Source organism: Gallus gallus, chromosome 2, assembly GCF_016699485.2.
Source record: "Gallus gallus isolate bGalGal1 chromosome 2, bGalGal1.mat.broiler.GRCg7b, whole genome shotgun sequence".
In the NCBI taxonomy this organism is placed as follows: domain Eukaryota; kingdom Metazoa; phylum Chordata; class Aves; order Galliformes; family Phasianidae; genus Gallus; species Gallus gallus.
The window spans coordinates 55,978,954-55,994,631 of record NC_052533.1 but is presented as its reverse complement, the minus strand read 5'-3'; the positions used below and the strand labels follow the sequence as shown (position 1 = coordinate 55,994,631).

General features: G+C 44.6%; 1 protein-coding gene across 9 annotated transcripts in view; it reads right to left on the bottom strand.

Moving 5' to 3' along the window:
• Positions 1-2,842: 2,842 nt before the first annotated feature.
• PQLC1 (PQ loop repeat containing 1) overlaps positions 2,843-15,678 on the bottom strand; it is a 73,471-nt gene continuing 60,635 nt past the window's right edge. For 7 of the 9 annotated variants that reach the window (XM_025147626.3, XM_025147627.3, XM_025147628.3 and 4 more), the window contains one exon: positions 2,843-5,899. In XM_025147626.3, coding sequence (XP_025003394.1) covers positions 5,692-5,899 — 208 coding nt within the window. In that variant the 3' untranslated portion in view covers positions 2,843-5,691. The remainder of the gene's footprint in view (positions 5,900-15,678) is intronic. The other 2 variants (XM_025147630.3, XM_025147631.3) reach the window with 1 other exon arrangement.

Sequence of the window (15,678 nt, the reverse complement as noted above, 5' to 3'; positions counted from 1 at the left end):
AAGTCACAAGAGATAAAAAATGTGAAAGTATACTTACACTAAGGTGCTTTATTTTGTATCTGAAGTCTCCCACAAGATCCTTGTTATGAAACTTCCAAAGTGTGGGATAGATGAGTGGATGGCAAGGTAGATTAAGAACTGGCTGACTGGCAGAGCTCAGAGCTGTCAGCAGCAGAGTCTGATTGGAGGCCTGTAACTAGCAGTGTTCCACAGACACTGATGCTGAGTCTGGTCTTGTTCAGCATCTTTTTCAGTTACCTGAATGAAGGGATAGAGTCTGCCCTCAGTAAGTTTCCTGATGATACAAAGCTGGGAGGAATGGCTGACATACCGGAAGGCTGTGCTGCCATTCAGCACGACCTGGACAGGCTGGAGAGCTGGGCAGGGAGGAACCCGATAAGGTTTAACAAAGGGCAAGTGTGGAGTCTTGCACCTGGGGAGGAAATAACTGCATGCATCAGTACTGGTTAGGGGAAGACTTGCTGGAGAGGAGCTCTGCAGAGAAGGACCTGGGTGTTCTTGTGGACAAGTTGGCCATGAGCCAGCAGTGTGCCCCTGTGGCCAAGAAGGCCAGCAGCATCCTGGGGTGCATCGAAGAACGTGGCCAGCAGGTTGAGGGAGGTGATCCTCCCCCTCTACTCTGTCCTAGTGAGGCCACATTTAGAACACTGTCCAGTTCTGGGCTTCCCTGTTCAAAAAAAGACAGGGATCTCCTAAAAGGAGTCCAGCAGAGGGCCACAAGGATGATTAGGGTCATGGAGCATCTCCCTGCTGAGAGAAGGCTGAGTAACCTGGGTCTGTTCAGACTGGGGAAGAGAAGACTGAGGGGGGATCTCATTAACGTTAATAAATATCTAAAGGGAGGCGGGAGGCCAGGCTTTTCTCAGTGGTATGCAGTGACAGGACAAGGAGCAATGGTCTAAAACTTGAACATCGGAAGTTCTATACAAACATGGAGAAAAACTTGTTCACAGTGAGGGTGATGGCGCATTGGAACAGGTTGCCCAGAGAGGCCGTGGAGTCTCCTTCTTTGGAGATATTCATGACCCATCTGGATGCCAATCTGTGCAACTTCTTGGAGTTAACCTGCTTTAGCAGAAGGGGTGGACTTGATCTCTAGAATTCCCTTTCAATCCCTACAATTATCTGATTCTGTGAATTCTCACAGCTGCCAACAATAGTCATTTGAAGGACTTATGCTTGAGAACTAAAGATGCAGTTACAAATGTGTAAAGGGACAGTGTTGGAGTGGCACAATTTCTGCTGCTCAAATGACATGTGCACAGCAAATCCCACTTCCTTGCAACCTTAATTGAGAAAAATCACTATTTCTCACTGTCATACATCAACAGGGCCAGAACAGGCAGAGCTTATGGCAGCCTCACAGTAGACTTACAAAGGCAAAACACCTATCACTCTCACAGCATCTGTCTCCTCCTAACTACAGCCTTAAGAGAGTACAAGGCATTGGCACAGAAGAGGGAAGGGGCAGATGAAGAGACAACGGGTAAACAAATTCAGTGTGGTTCTACTGGCCACAGAAGCAGGAGGACAGAGATGGGGAAGTCACAAGCCTGTGCTTCCCGTCCGGACATTTCCAGATGCAGATGCAGCTTGGGCCCTGGCTGCTCTACAAGGCTGTATGCACGGATATCTGTTCAGTTACTGGGTGTGCTTCACATTTTATCAATTTATCTTACTTACTGCTGTTGTCACAGGTATTCAGACTGTACAGTTATTTACCAGTATATTTTAATTCCGTTACTGAAAGCCACCAACAAAGCTAAGACTGTCAACCCTTGAAGCATTCTTGGCACTTAGGCCTAAGTTAAGGATCACAGAATCATAGAATGGCTTGGGTTGAAAAGGACCACAATGATCATCTAGTTTCAACCCCCTGCTATGTGCAGGGTCGCCAACCACCAGCCAACCAGGCTGCCCAGAGCCACATCCAGCCTGGCCTTGAATGCCTCCAGGGATGGGGCATCCACAACCTCCTTGGGCAACCTGTTCCAGTGTGTCACCACCATCTGGGTGAAAAATTGCACACAATGAAACAGGGCAGGCAGTTTTCACACTTAATTCTCTACCAACTCATTTTCCTCTGTCTTTACTTGCACTTCACAGATTTGCCTACCCTTACCCTCCCTTACAGGAGTCTCCCTTCAGCCCCTTATTTCTGCATAATCCAAGTCTCTCCCACCTCTCTCCTCTCCACTCCCCAGCCTGCCCTTTATTTTTACAAAAATCAGTCTCCCTCCCCTCCCCTCCCTAGCCCTCCTTTACTTGCACCCAGCCCTCCCTCCTCACTGACTCCTGTTCTCCAGCCTCTTCAGCCACCACAGGCAGCAGCAGCAAACCCTCTCCCCACTCTGGAGCAGCCAGTGGCAGTCCACAGTGCCTGGAGCCACACACTGGCCACAAGGAACATAGTGGCTGGCCAGGAGACTGCACTCCATTTTCCTCATCTCCCATGTAGAGGCATGTCCCTCAGCTGTATCCCACCTTCCACCTCCTTGTGCAGTTTGCACAGTACTTTTTTAAGCTATATAAAGTATTACTATCTGTTAGCAATTTGTTTTTACAGGCACAGAAGAAGGTAACTTAAAAAAAGATCATGAGGCTAAGTTCACTCCAAAATGTATGAAGAGCTTGGGGCAGAAATCCAGAATCCATATCTTGTACCATGACCTAGGACAAATTATGCCTTGTGCTTATCCCCTCATTAGGAGAAACAGAGCATGCCAATTATTCCTAGGGATAATGCTTCATGCAAGATAAATTACAGTAACAGTTAAGAAGCATGTATTTTATATCTAAACAAAACAAAACAATGCTGCAATTTATGTGTAATAGATAACTTTTATTTTAAAAAACATCGCAACTGACAGAGAAAACAAACTCCGTGAAATTCAAAGAGATGCATTTAAAGTGATTCATTTCTTAATCTCTGAGGTGATCATTGATACAGATACTTCCTGGCAAATAAAGAACAAAGTTCTGTAACAATTTCTCTGTGAAGTATCTTGCAAAGTGATATTCAGGAGTTCCTGGACAAGAGTCTTACCTTATTCAATGCCACATACAGAAGATAGATGTGTTTTCACTGGCTTCTCTTCCAGTATTTGCAGCTCTGCTGTGAATGAGACTGGTCTGGGTACTGATGACAGACTCAAGAATCTGCCCAGGGAGGAGTCCCATAAGAAAAGAACAAGTTATTTTATCAGTAATGCTTACAGTTCAAATTCAGAGAGGTGGCCAAAAGTGTGCACTCCCAAGTGAAGCTATCACATACAGAACCATTTTTCTTAACACCAATGTATTTCTGATATCCCCGTTTCATAGATTAGAAAAAGACTACCATATACAAAAAAATTTTATCATTACAAGTTTTTTTTTAAAAAAACCCCAAACCCAGACCATTAAAACACACAGGAAAGCATTCATTTGCATACAGTAGAAATACAATCCTCATTAAAGCAGCATATCAGAGATGCCAGTTGTTAATTATGTTTTTGATTAAAAAAGACAAAAGCCAAGCTGTTCTTTAAATGCAATCAGAACACTGGAGAAAAAAGGAGGAACAAAACATTCATAGTCTGCCATGCCAGGGTACATTGTCATTGTAAGGTCACTTCAGGCCTAAAAGAGTAGGGTGTGAAGCAGGGAGTGTGGAGGCAGCACCCAGGCAAAGCAGCTGGGCCCAGCCCTCGAAACAGCTCTGCTCAGCCAGACCTATTGGATAGCAGGTTCCTAAGGGAGCCCCTTTCCTTCCCCATCCAGCAGCGCCCCACTGAAGGAAGGGTGGCTCAGCCTCCAAGCATGACCTCCGCTCTCTGCCAGCAGTGTGTCCATGCCAAAATGGCACATGCCTCAGGAGCCCTGACATCAGCCAGGGCTGCTGGGAGCGAGAGGGGCACGGGTCTGCCAAGCGGCACTGCCTGCAGGGTTGGCTCACTGTTCCCTGCCTCACCATGGGCATTTCCAACCCAGTGTCACACAGCTACTGCTGCAGCCTGGTGCTGCTGCCCCACAGAGGATGGCTTGCCACCCCCGAAGACAGTCCAGACTCAGGTCACGAGAGTCTCAAATAAAACAGTGTAGGGAAAGTACCTGATTTATATACTGAAGGTATTAAATCTCAGACTTGGTGCGATTGATAAGAAAACATAAGCTCTTATGCTAATCTTGGGGGGAAAAAAACAAAACTATTTTGAAGAATCTGGCCCCTCCCTCTTGCCACGCCTGCACTCACCCAGGGCTCACTAGCAGCAGAGAGGGGGTCTCGCTGGGAGGAAGGTAAAGCTCAGCTGGGCTGGGGTCTCACTGCAGCTGCCTCACACCAACAGCAGCAGTTTCCTTACAGCAAGAGGCAGAAGCACAGGGGCTTGGCCACAGTTCCCTGCGGGTCACGCAGCGCCCACAGCTTCCAGACACATGCAGTGCTCAGGAAGGGCATGGTGACCTATGTTGGCAAACAGCCAGCACAGGCAACAACTACATCTATAAATAAACCCTCCTCCCCGTTCCCTCTTTCTAAGTGTTGGTTCCCCTCAGAGCTTGGAAGATCTTAAGAAACAGAAAAAGGAAAATGTGGACCCCTTCTATGCTGGGTCAATGCCAGAAACACCTGAACATACAAACTGGTTCTTGTTTGGCATTGAGCAGCACAAACGCGAATTTCGGCCTCCACAAATCAAGTGGTCGGATACAAGTCCTATTCCACTGAAGTCCATAGGAATAGGACTCTTTCAGACTTTTTCACTGCCTGCTCTGATGCAATGAAAGTGGAGACGCTTGGTGGCTCTCATTTGCCAACTAGAACCAATACTGGCAATGCACATCTACTGGCCTCTGGGCTTGTGACAGTGCTGCACTCTGAGCACGGCACAGCCTGTCAGCAAATCTTGCTGCATCAACACAAAAAATGAGTTACAGCCCCTCCTGCAGTCTCCTGTTCACATCTCCTGATGGCTGACCACTCGACTGGCTGTGCCTGCTTTACACGTGGTGCAGCATCACCCATATGCAGACCCCATTCCTCACCCTGATGTATGTGTCTGCCACGCTGAGCAGGCATCAGTGTCTACCACTCACTCTTCTGCAGGCTGACGCTGTATGTGACAGCTTTTTCAGCTGCTCACCTCTTTGCAGGGCCTCTCTCTCTACCCCTCTTTGCTTACTAGACGCCCTTCTTCAAGAAAAAAAAAAAAAAGAGAAAGCTCCTGCATTTGCTCTTCAACACTTCTTCCTACATCGTGGAGATACTGAATGCTAACATATGCCACAACCTTCCTACCAATATACAGACTTTATATTATATAAATAGGTGAAGGTTTCAGACAAAATATCCTATAATTTCTGTGGTGTAACATTTTTTAAATAGCATTATAAACAGAACATCTAGCCCTTGTGATTAAATACAAACATATGTGAACTGATAAGGCTCATAGGTACATATGCAAAAATAAAGTGCCCCCCTCCCACCAGGAAACGGTTCTGTACAGCAAAGTCTGAGAACAGAGAGAGCAAGTTATTTCAAATAAAACCTCCAGAGCTGGAAGCGCAGCCAGATTTTCTTGTTCTCATTTCTGCTTCAACTCAGCAATGCAGGAGTACTTAGAAGTGGAAGAGGAGGTGCATGGCTGACTGTCAAGTGCCACGGGCCTGCAGCCCACTCTGCTGCACATCTCACAGAGCCTTGGTGCTGGCAGGGTGTGTGGTGTGGGATGTGGGCTTCTGAGGGTAGGAGCTGTACAAGTAAACCTGCAGCAGGATAGCCATGTCCACAAAAACCTGCAGGAGTCCACAGATGGAGAACTGTAACGGGGCCTTATTCAAGATGAAGTAAACAGTCTTGAAAGTGTCCCCACTGGTCCACATCAGCACCATCTTGACACTAAAAGACAAAACAGAAGGGGAAAAATAATTATTGAAAGGAAGCTGGTACAGCTTAATGTGTGATTAGAGCTGTTCCAGTGGGTGCTAGTATCCGCCTACACCAGCGAGGGTTGATACTCTGCAGTGGGTCAGGACTCCTCTCCACCAGGACAGAACACTCGTATAGCTGTGAGGTGTTGCACAGTGCTTGAAAGGCAGGGTCAAATTCACACCCACAGCCTCCAGTGATCTGACCTCAGCCATTACAGCTACAAATACCCATGGCTATGTTGGCAACCACTATTTTAAAATATCCAGCTAGGATAACTGACTCGGGGGGTGCTCTGTAAACATGACTGCCACATGCTGATAGCAATGACCACGAAATAAGGTAATCCACTGCATGGAAAAAAAACCAAACAACTAATATTTGCTTCTTCATGCATGCCATTTTCTACTCACAAGATGTGAAGTAACACAAACGCATGCTCTCTCATGCGTGCACACTGTTTAAGCATCTACTAAAACACACACTGCTGATAAATAGAAAAAGTATTTTCTTAATTGTAGAAAACATAAGACCTACTGCCCAGAAAGTCAGGTTGTCCAGGAACAAAGAAGGAAAATCACATGTCACAGCTGTTTACCAGAAGGCTGAGTATCCCTAAGGATTTTCCTCAAGGACACAGAACAGTGCCCACCCAGACTTCTTTCTATTTTGCTGTATCACCAAGCCATCTCCTGTCCTGCAAGCCAGCTCTTGCTTTTCCATATTGTGAGAAACTCTGGGGAACAGAAGCAAGTTCTTCAGACTTCACACAGACCAATTTTCAACAAGACACAAACAACCAATTCCTGAAGGCTGTTTCTGATCTTTGTGTGCTTTAAGTGAAGGGCTTTCTAAGCAGTCAGGTAAGTTGCAGTGGATGAAAACTTTGTAGTTCACAGTATGAGTATTATGCATGATTTGTCATAATTATGAATAATAACATTTTACAGCACTGACTTCATCAAACGCAGTCATGCACATGCAGCAGGGCAGGACTTAATTTCCCAAATATTCAGGCCGGGAGCTAGTAACATTTGTATTTTGGACGCCAGCATGCAGTGCTGTTGCAAGCCAGATGCTGCAGCCAACTCTTCCCCCCATAAAAGAAAGGTGGCCAAGAGCATCAGTTTATAGTGACCCAAAGCTCTACAAAAACATAAGCCTTTTTAACTCACATTATACCACTGACAACATAAAACAAGAAGTCTATGGTGTTACGAATGCTCCAAAGAAAGGCTACATGTGGAAGTGTAAGCAAGGGCATGGGGTTGAGTGAGCAGCCATTCCCCACCCAAGGTTATTAAAAAAAAAAAAAAAAACAACAAATAAATAATCAGAAAAGAAGGAAAACAGCTGCTGAACCCACAACAGCTGCTCTGTGTAACAAGCCCGCACCCACCTGCCTTGCACACATTCTGAGTCTCAATGGATAACATTATGTCCCACTTAGAGGAGGTTCACACATGCAGGGGGGTAGAAGGGATTGATTAGGGTTTTAATTAGGGAGGGCGATAACTCTGAAAGTAGTAAAACTGACACTTTGCTTGCAGGCAGCCAAAATTCCTCCTCCTCTGATTTTCTGCTTATCAGTGCTTCTGGGCAGCTAATCACAATTTAATTGTTAACCTGCCCCAGTGTGGGTGGAGACTGGCACCAAAAGAGCAGCACATGCTAACCTTGGCAGGTCAGATAAATTAAATGCTGCCAACAAAAAGGCCACTGAGGCATGCCGTAGAAGATCTGAGTAATTTGCCATCCACAGAATGTTTATCACATACCCCTTATTTATATAAAGCTAACGGGGTCTTAAAAATGACCCTATCAGGCACTGAAGCTGTGGACAAAATATACACTGTCTGATGGTTTACAGTATGTAACAGTTTCAAATTCCACATAGGGAATAATGTCTGGGGGAAACCTTATGGATACCTGTAGTTCAACAGCACCTTAGGAACCAAGCCCTAGATGCACACCTCTAGCTGTGTCACACATTGTGCTGAGTTTGATTTAGGTTTATGTGGCAAAGTTTTGGGGGGCTGCATGGGTGGCCTCTGGGAGCAGAGCCCAGAAGCTGCCCCATATCAGATCACAGCCAGCTCCAATCCATGGGGAGGCCTATAGTGGAGTAGGCTGTCCCCCCTGCAGCCCATGGGCACCATGTGGAGCAGGTCTCCACAGGTGAATGTGGTCTGAAGAAAGCTGCAGCCCACAGAGAGCCCCTGCAGAAGCACGTCCCAGGCCAGAACTGCAGTCCATGGCTGTGGTGGAACAGGAGGGCTGCGGGAGCTGCTAGCTGTGGGGCTCTGTGTTGGAACAGTGCAGTCCTGAAAGATGGAGTCAGTGGTACAGAGCCACATCAGAAGAAGTTTTTGGGACAGCTGTTGCCTGTAGGGAGCCTATGCAGGCTCTGTTTGGGAAGGACAGCATCCTCTGAGAGGGAACCCACATGGAGCAGGGGCAGAGAAGTGGCACAGACAGGCATTATGGACTGACAGCAGCTCCCATGCCCCTGTGCTGCTTGTGGGGAGGTAGGAAGGTGTGGATGGTGGGATGTGTTTGTAGTTTCTCACTGATGTAGGTTGTTATTAATAGGCAATAAATTACATTAATCTGCTTTAACCTGAGTCTGTTTTGCCTGTGATGGTGCCTGCAGGTCAATGATCTCCTTGTCTTTATCTCCAGCTTTTTTTCGTTGTGTTTTCTCCCCCTTTTTGAGGATGGTAAGTGAGAGAGGGTGACGCTGAGCTATCCCTCAGTGTTAAACCACCACAGTTTACTAAAGCAAACTCAGGGTTTTGCTATGAAGCCACCTTTGAACTCTACAGCTTGCAATCCTGACTAGGTAATTTGGTGCATGCCTCTGCATGTTCCAGTGTTACCCTCTTCAGTAGGTCCATCTCATGGAAAGCAACCTCTGGTGTTTCTGGGACAGAGTCCAATGTTCTGTACACAGTAAAACATCAACTTGTCCATGGCAAAAATAAATTTAAAAATGTAACTCAGTTTAAAAATCTAACATTGCCAGTCAAAACATATATACATTGTTCCTGTGATCAGCATGAACAACACGCTGAAGGAAACAGGCAAATCACTGAAGTACCATAAAAATGAAAACACATGAAGCACTAGGTATTCCACAAAAGCTTAGTGCTGCAGCTGCACCTAGGTCACCAGAACCCAAGATGAAGGCAAAACAGTAACTGAGGGTGCTGGCTGCTTACTCCCTTCTACACCTCTCTAAAGATAGACTGGGGCTGGACAAGAGGAGCACAGACCTGAAGGTACATGGGGTAACCAAAAATGGCTTGGCATGGAAACAAAGACGACGTTAGATACGAAGGGGGAAGAGACAATGAAGAAGCTTGGAGGAAAGTCACGGAAACACTACAAGTTGGTTGGATGAAAAGAGGATGTGAAATAGAGGCTGGAGCTGGGCAGGGAATGACAGAAAATTGAAGAGAAATGCAAATTTGGAGTAAGAATCCTTAGGAACACCGCAATAGTAACATTCCTCCCACCATATCTGGGCTGTGCACAGCTGTTCTTGCTGCATATGCAGATACAACTCACAATAATGCAGTGGTGCATGCCTGATTATGCATGCCTGATCGAATGGATACACTGCTCACATATTTCTAGCTACCATGTCACTTCAGGATGCCACACAGCTATTTTATTTTATCTGCAGCTTCTCAACATCGCCCAATTGCTTGGGAAAGGGAGGCAATTCTTGCATTTATTCTTACTTTTGAGATGGAAAACAAAGAAAGCAACCAACTCTGGCCAGATCAACTGCCATCTTACTTGCCTTGGAGAAGGAAAGGAGAGTGATTGTGCCTGTGCAGAAACAGAGGGTTTTACTGACCAAAGAAGTGGTTTTTTTTTTTTTTTTTTTTTTTTGTTGTTGTTGTTGTTTTGGTTTTTTTTGTTTTACAGTTGGTTGCATGGAAGAAAGAGTAAAAAGAGGAGAACACACCTTGGCACTTCTTCCACTGCTCTGTTATAACCTCCATTTGCTGAACAAAGCTCCAATCCCTTTCTGTAAGATGTGTGGGACTCATTTTTAACAAGCTATTGATATGCCATTTGAGGCAGCTGACAAGTCCCTTAAATTTCTTCCCCTGCAGAACTCTGTAGGCAACACGACAGAAGATGTGCAGGATTGCAGCAACAGTGTGAGCCTCTCCCAGAGCCACACTATGCAGCAGTACCATACTGCAGGCTGCCAACAGTGGTGAGCAATGGGTGCCACCAGCTGCCAGACCACAGCTCATCAGCCTTCACCTGACCCTCAGCACCATGGTGCAACGAACTGTTGTGCTGCTGACACAGATGAGCATTGCTTCAAGGGGCAGGCAGGCCCCACCACTGCCACTGCCTGTCACTGCACACAAGAGGCTGCACGTAGCAAAGGCTTTCCAGCCTATCTCACAGGGCCCAACTTCACACTTGACCTTCCTGACATCTCCAAAGCTGTGTGAGTGAGCTCAGCTTCAGTGCTCTGCGCAGCATGGCCTACACAGTAAAAAGCAGGAGTTATGAGTAAATTAACTGGTATCCCTCCTGTAATATCTCAAAGCCACACTGGAGAGACATGGCTGGCAGGAAAGGTTTGCCTTCTTGATATGAAGGACACAGTCATTAGGAGAGCACAATGGCCATTCTGCTCTTGGCGCAAAGGAGTGAGCGGGTGTGGGGTGAGCAATGCCATAGAGGAAGTTGGGGAGTCAGAAAGATACAGCATTTGGTTCTGTGATTGCAGTGATGCCAATGGGAGAGGCAAGAGGCAGGAACTGAGCAGAAATAGACAGTACTGCCAGAGGCTGAAACAGGCTTGAAGGAAAAATAACACTTCCCAGTAACATAAATCACAACTGCAGTATCCAATGACAACAAATTTCCTAAAAACAAGCACCTTCCTCACAGCTAATCTCATTACAAGGAGTTGCTAATGTGGCAACAGTCGTGTCTGTGTAAATTGCAACTGGCCACGAAGAGGAAAAGCTGGTACTTTTTCATCTGCTTTTAAAATCTGAAAAAGCACTTATTTATTCTGTTGTTGGAATTAAACCTCAAAAATAATATCATAATTTCTGGTCCGACACTGACTAGCTGTGGGTTGTCAAATGCTATTTTTTAATACAGTAATATAAAAATGTCCTACAGTGCTGCTGTTCTACGCCACTGATAGTACATTTCCTAAAGACTCTGTACCAATCATCATTTACTAAATAAACTGCAAGCTGGAAAATAGCATTCATTGTTTTCAAGAAACAACTTGTCTAAATCGGGTTTTCTGTATTTTGTGCATCAGTTCTGAGGAGACAACATCTAGAGATTAAACGTCTCTATGAGCACATTCTGTCTACAGTCAGACTATGAACCGTGACTTTTAAAGAATACTCATCAAATTATTCATGCGTAGAAATAGTCAAGTATACTAACAAGAGAAAAAAGTGTTTCTACTCTAGCTGTACTAAAGGCTGCATATCTTACAGAACAATGAGCTTAGCAAGATTTTTAGGCTTAAATACACAATATACAAATTACAGAGCACTAATTCTGCTGGAATCAAAGCTTTTCAGCTTCTTCATTCCTCCGTTCAAAAGCAGAAGGTTAGCATAAGCACAGACCTTTGGTTTTCTGCTAGAGCATTATTGAGCACATTGTGCTCAACATTAGCCATTTCTTGATCACCACATCTTTTTTCTGCCTCCATCTGAAAGAGCAAAGCTACAAAGAAGATCTTGAAGAAAAAAAAAGACAGAAAGAATACATCCTCTCTTCCCTGCTAAACCACTCTGTCTTAAGATTAATTGCAGCCATCCATCAAAATAACAGTAGCACATTGCAGAGCTGGAGAACAGCAGTTTGCAGACCATGGGCTGATACTTGGCACCAGCCTACACAAGAAGAGAGATGGCAGTGCTCGCTTCCTGTTTGCTGTGTAGATTTTCTCACATGAATGTTATGACTCTGCATGTTTGTAGCTTAACACACAAACCCAAAAATATCCTGCAAGCTGGAAGACACAAAGAGAATCAGATGTTAGACAGTGACTTCTACAGAGAAATTCTGTAGTGGTCTGACCAGACATATCAGCAGCACAAATAGCAACAGGAGTTGCCCTCATGTAATTACATCCTGCTATAGCTACAAACTTAGTACTAGTTGTGCTCAATGAACACAGATCTGAACAATTATTTTCAATCACAGAAAAATGAATACGATGTATTATTAATCATCTACTTCAAGTGTTTTGTTTACTTTTTTCCCTCTGTCCTAGGCAAGTGGAACTAAAAAAAAAAAAAAAAGAGAGAATCAGCTTGGATTTCTTTTGTACAGTGGAAGGTGACCACAGCTCCCCCAAGTCAGGGCCACGACAAAAGCAAAGATGGATTCACACTATGATTTTTTAGACTGACAGTTTCAGGCATTTATTCATGGCTTCCATATGCGTTAAAAAAATGGGAACAGTTCTTGGGATGTAAAAGCAGAATAATTACTTAAGATCTGAGAAGCTAGCATCCCTTTCTGGAATAAGCTCCACGTCAAAACAGTATTTTAATGAATGTTCTTAACACTGTGTTTGGTTTTGGGAAGGGAGAAAGAAGGGACAGAAAGTATTCCTCTTGAAACCCAACTTACTTTCCCCAACATATTTGCATGGGAGTGTATGGAAGAGAAAGCAGATTCAGTTGAAATATCCTGACTCTGTAGAACTTTCAGCTCCCATTTGATGTCCCAAAACAAATTACTTACAGAAGACAGCGAGTATCCCTAACACTGCACTTCAATCAGAGTGTGGCATGCCTTCACCAGTGCAATGCAGTCCAGAAAACACAAAACCCTGATGCCATGGTATTTTTAACACTGTACGAATGAAAAAAACAAACAAACAAACAAACAAACAAAAAAACCCAACAGTAAATACTGTATTTATTCCTAACAAAAAGCCCCAAGGTTTAACATAAAAGGAGCTCTCCTAATGTTAACCAAATTGTTAGGCATGCCAGAAACTATTTTTAAAAGAGGAGGGGAAGAGAGAAGAATGAGATACCCAAAGGCCAGTGTCTGAAGTTTGAAAATCTGGGAACTAAACAGGCCTACCATAAGATAGGACCTCCTGTGTGACCAAGCATAGATCTTGTTTTTAAATACTACACAGCCAGCTAGGAATTCAAGCATGAGACTATCCACCAATCCTACATGCTCTCTCTGAGAGAGAGCCCCTTACCTCACTTTCCAACAATTCCCCCAAGGCTGAAACAGCACTGACAATCTCCAGAGGGAGTCAGTTGTCCAGCCCCACATTGCTAGCAGAATACAGATAGATTCAGCATTTATTTTGGATTGCTGGAGCTGAATTATGGTCACATCCGTAAGTAATGGACACCACACAGGGCTACATACAAGAGCAATCTGAAAGTTCCTGTAATTTGCAGGTAGTGTATACTTCGCTGAGGAAAAACAAGATGCATGTTTTCACTCTGAAACACAAAAAGACACACTCATAAAGATACACTCTAAAGTGACTTGGTATTGTCTTTAATATTTGCATTTCATGCAGAAACACAAAAAAAGCGTTATGGAAAAACACGGTAAACAGATATTTATCAATTATTTTTCCTCATAAACAACTGTTTCCAAAACTCCCAAGAGCAGGAGCATCTCAGGCATTTTGACACTGCTCAGTATATACACACAGAAGCCAGTGTTCGTTAGAATATACCTGCCAAAGGAGAGTTAAGGGGAAAACTACAGGACATGGTGATGGGGCTGGTAGACGGATTCAGGATCGCTGCTCTAGCTATTTCAAGCATCTATGCCAAAAATTTAGTCTGTAGGAGTCCACAGACTGGTAATCCTTGACATCTACAAAGTATTTCCTAGAGCTCTGCAAGTTAGGCCATGGTGCTGCCTGGAGGGGTGGCAGCTCTTAACAACCTTAAACACCCTAAGACTGTGCAGCAGGTGTTAAATCTCTTCTGTGGATCAAAGGAGAGACTCGAACTGCAGTTCACACAAATGTCCTTCCTTCCAGGAGATGGATAAATGGACACAGTCCAGACTCCGAAGCTTAAGTCTACCCATACATCCAGCACAAACACATATCAAAAAGGCTCTGGGTTCTACTGCTGATGGATTTGGAAATTTCAAGAATTGTCACAAGAGGGAACTGCTTTCCTGAGGTGAAAACAGAGGCTTGGGAAACAAATAACACCTTGTGCTGCTCACAGTACAGTCCACAGTACCATCTGGTGCCAAAACAGAATGCCTTCACAGTAGTGCCAGTTTGATGGAAACGGCGTAGAGCACACCTAAATTAAACCATCCTTTAGGATCTCACTCATTAATTTCTTCTTGAGCATTTCTCCCCTTCACTCTCTTCTCCCTCCCTCCAAGGCACTTTAATCACCACAGCTGCAAGTATAGCTGCTAGCTAATGCTGCTGTAGACACTGTCCTGCTGCCCATTTCCAGCAGTTATGCACAGCTAGCTCAGCCCATCTGTGTTCCCACACCTCCCATCCCAGCATCTGGCTGCTGTAGCCTGTCTACAACACCATTTAAAGTCCTTCTTTTTGTAACTTTAAATATGCTGGGACACAATCCATTTAAAGAAGAATAAAAAGATGGGATAAAAGAGTATTGCTTCAGCACAGCTGTATACCCCAACGCTCAAATCGTAAAACTCTTCAATCTTCCTTTCTTCCTGCCCTAGGCAACAAAGAAATAATCAAACTCTTAGTCCCATTTAACTTAAGGCACTTTTAGCACATTTTTTCCCCCATCTTCATAAGGATATAGACTAAGCATACTTTTAGTGTTCCAGTGATTTAAAACTGCAGTTCTCACTTTGGTCAACACACACAGAGTATCAGGCCTAGTTCCCCTCCCTGTTCTAGATGACTGACATTCAGCCTCCAAAGATAGGACACCTAAGAGGACAAAGTCTAATAATAGTCATTTTTATGAAATAACCAAATCCTTCAATATCTCTCATTTTAAGAAAACACTGGAGAAATAGGAATCCCAAATAAGAGTTACTACTTAGGAAAAAGGTCTAACACTACTTTCCAGTCAGCTTGATGATTGGAACTAAGATAAGGTATTTGGTATTTGCTTCTCAGAAATGCTTCATTGTTACAAGAAAATAACCCCTTGCAAACACTACATAAAAATATGTCATTATCTACATTCTCACATGAAACACTACGTTTCTTGAATACCTTCAGTGATGGTGACTCAACCACCTCCCATGGCAGCCCATTCCAGCGCCTGACCATTCTTTTGGTGAAGTTTCTCCTAATATCCAGCATGAACCTCCTCTGGTGCAACTGGAGGACATTCCCTCTCATCTTAGTGCTAATTACCTGGGAGAAGAGGCTGAACCCCCATCTCACCACAACCTGCTTTCAGGTAGTTGTAGAGGGCAATAAGGTCACCCTTGAGCCTCCACTTCTCCAGCCTAACAATCCCAGTTCCCTCAGTCACTCCCCATCAGACTTGTGCTCCAGACCCCTCAGCAGCTTCACTGCCCTTCTCTGGACATGCTCCAGGGCCTTAGTGTCCCTCTTACAGTCAGGACCCGAACAGTGAACACCTGGCCACCTGGGCACACTGCTGGATTATGTTCAGCTGACCATCGACCAGAACTCCCAAGTCCTTTTCCTCTGCACAGTTTTCCAGCCCCTCTGCCCCAAGCCTGTGAATGGGGTTGTTGTCACTAAAACACAAGTCCTGGCA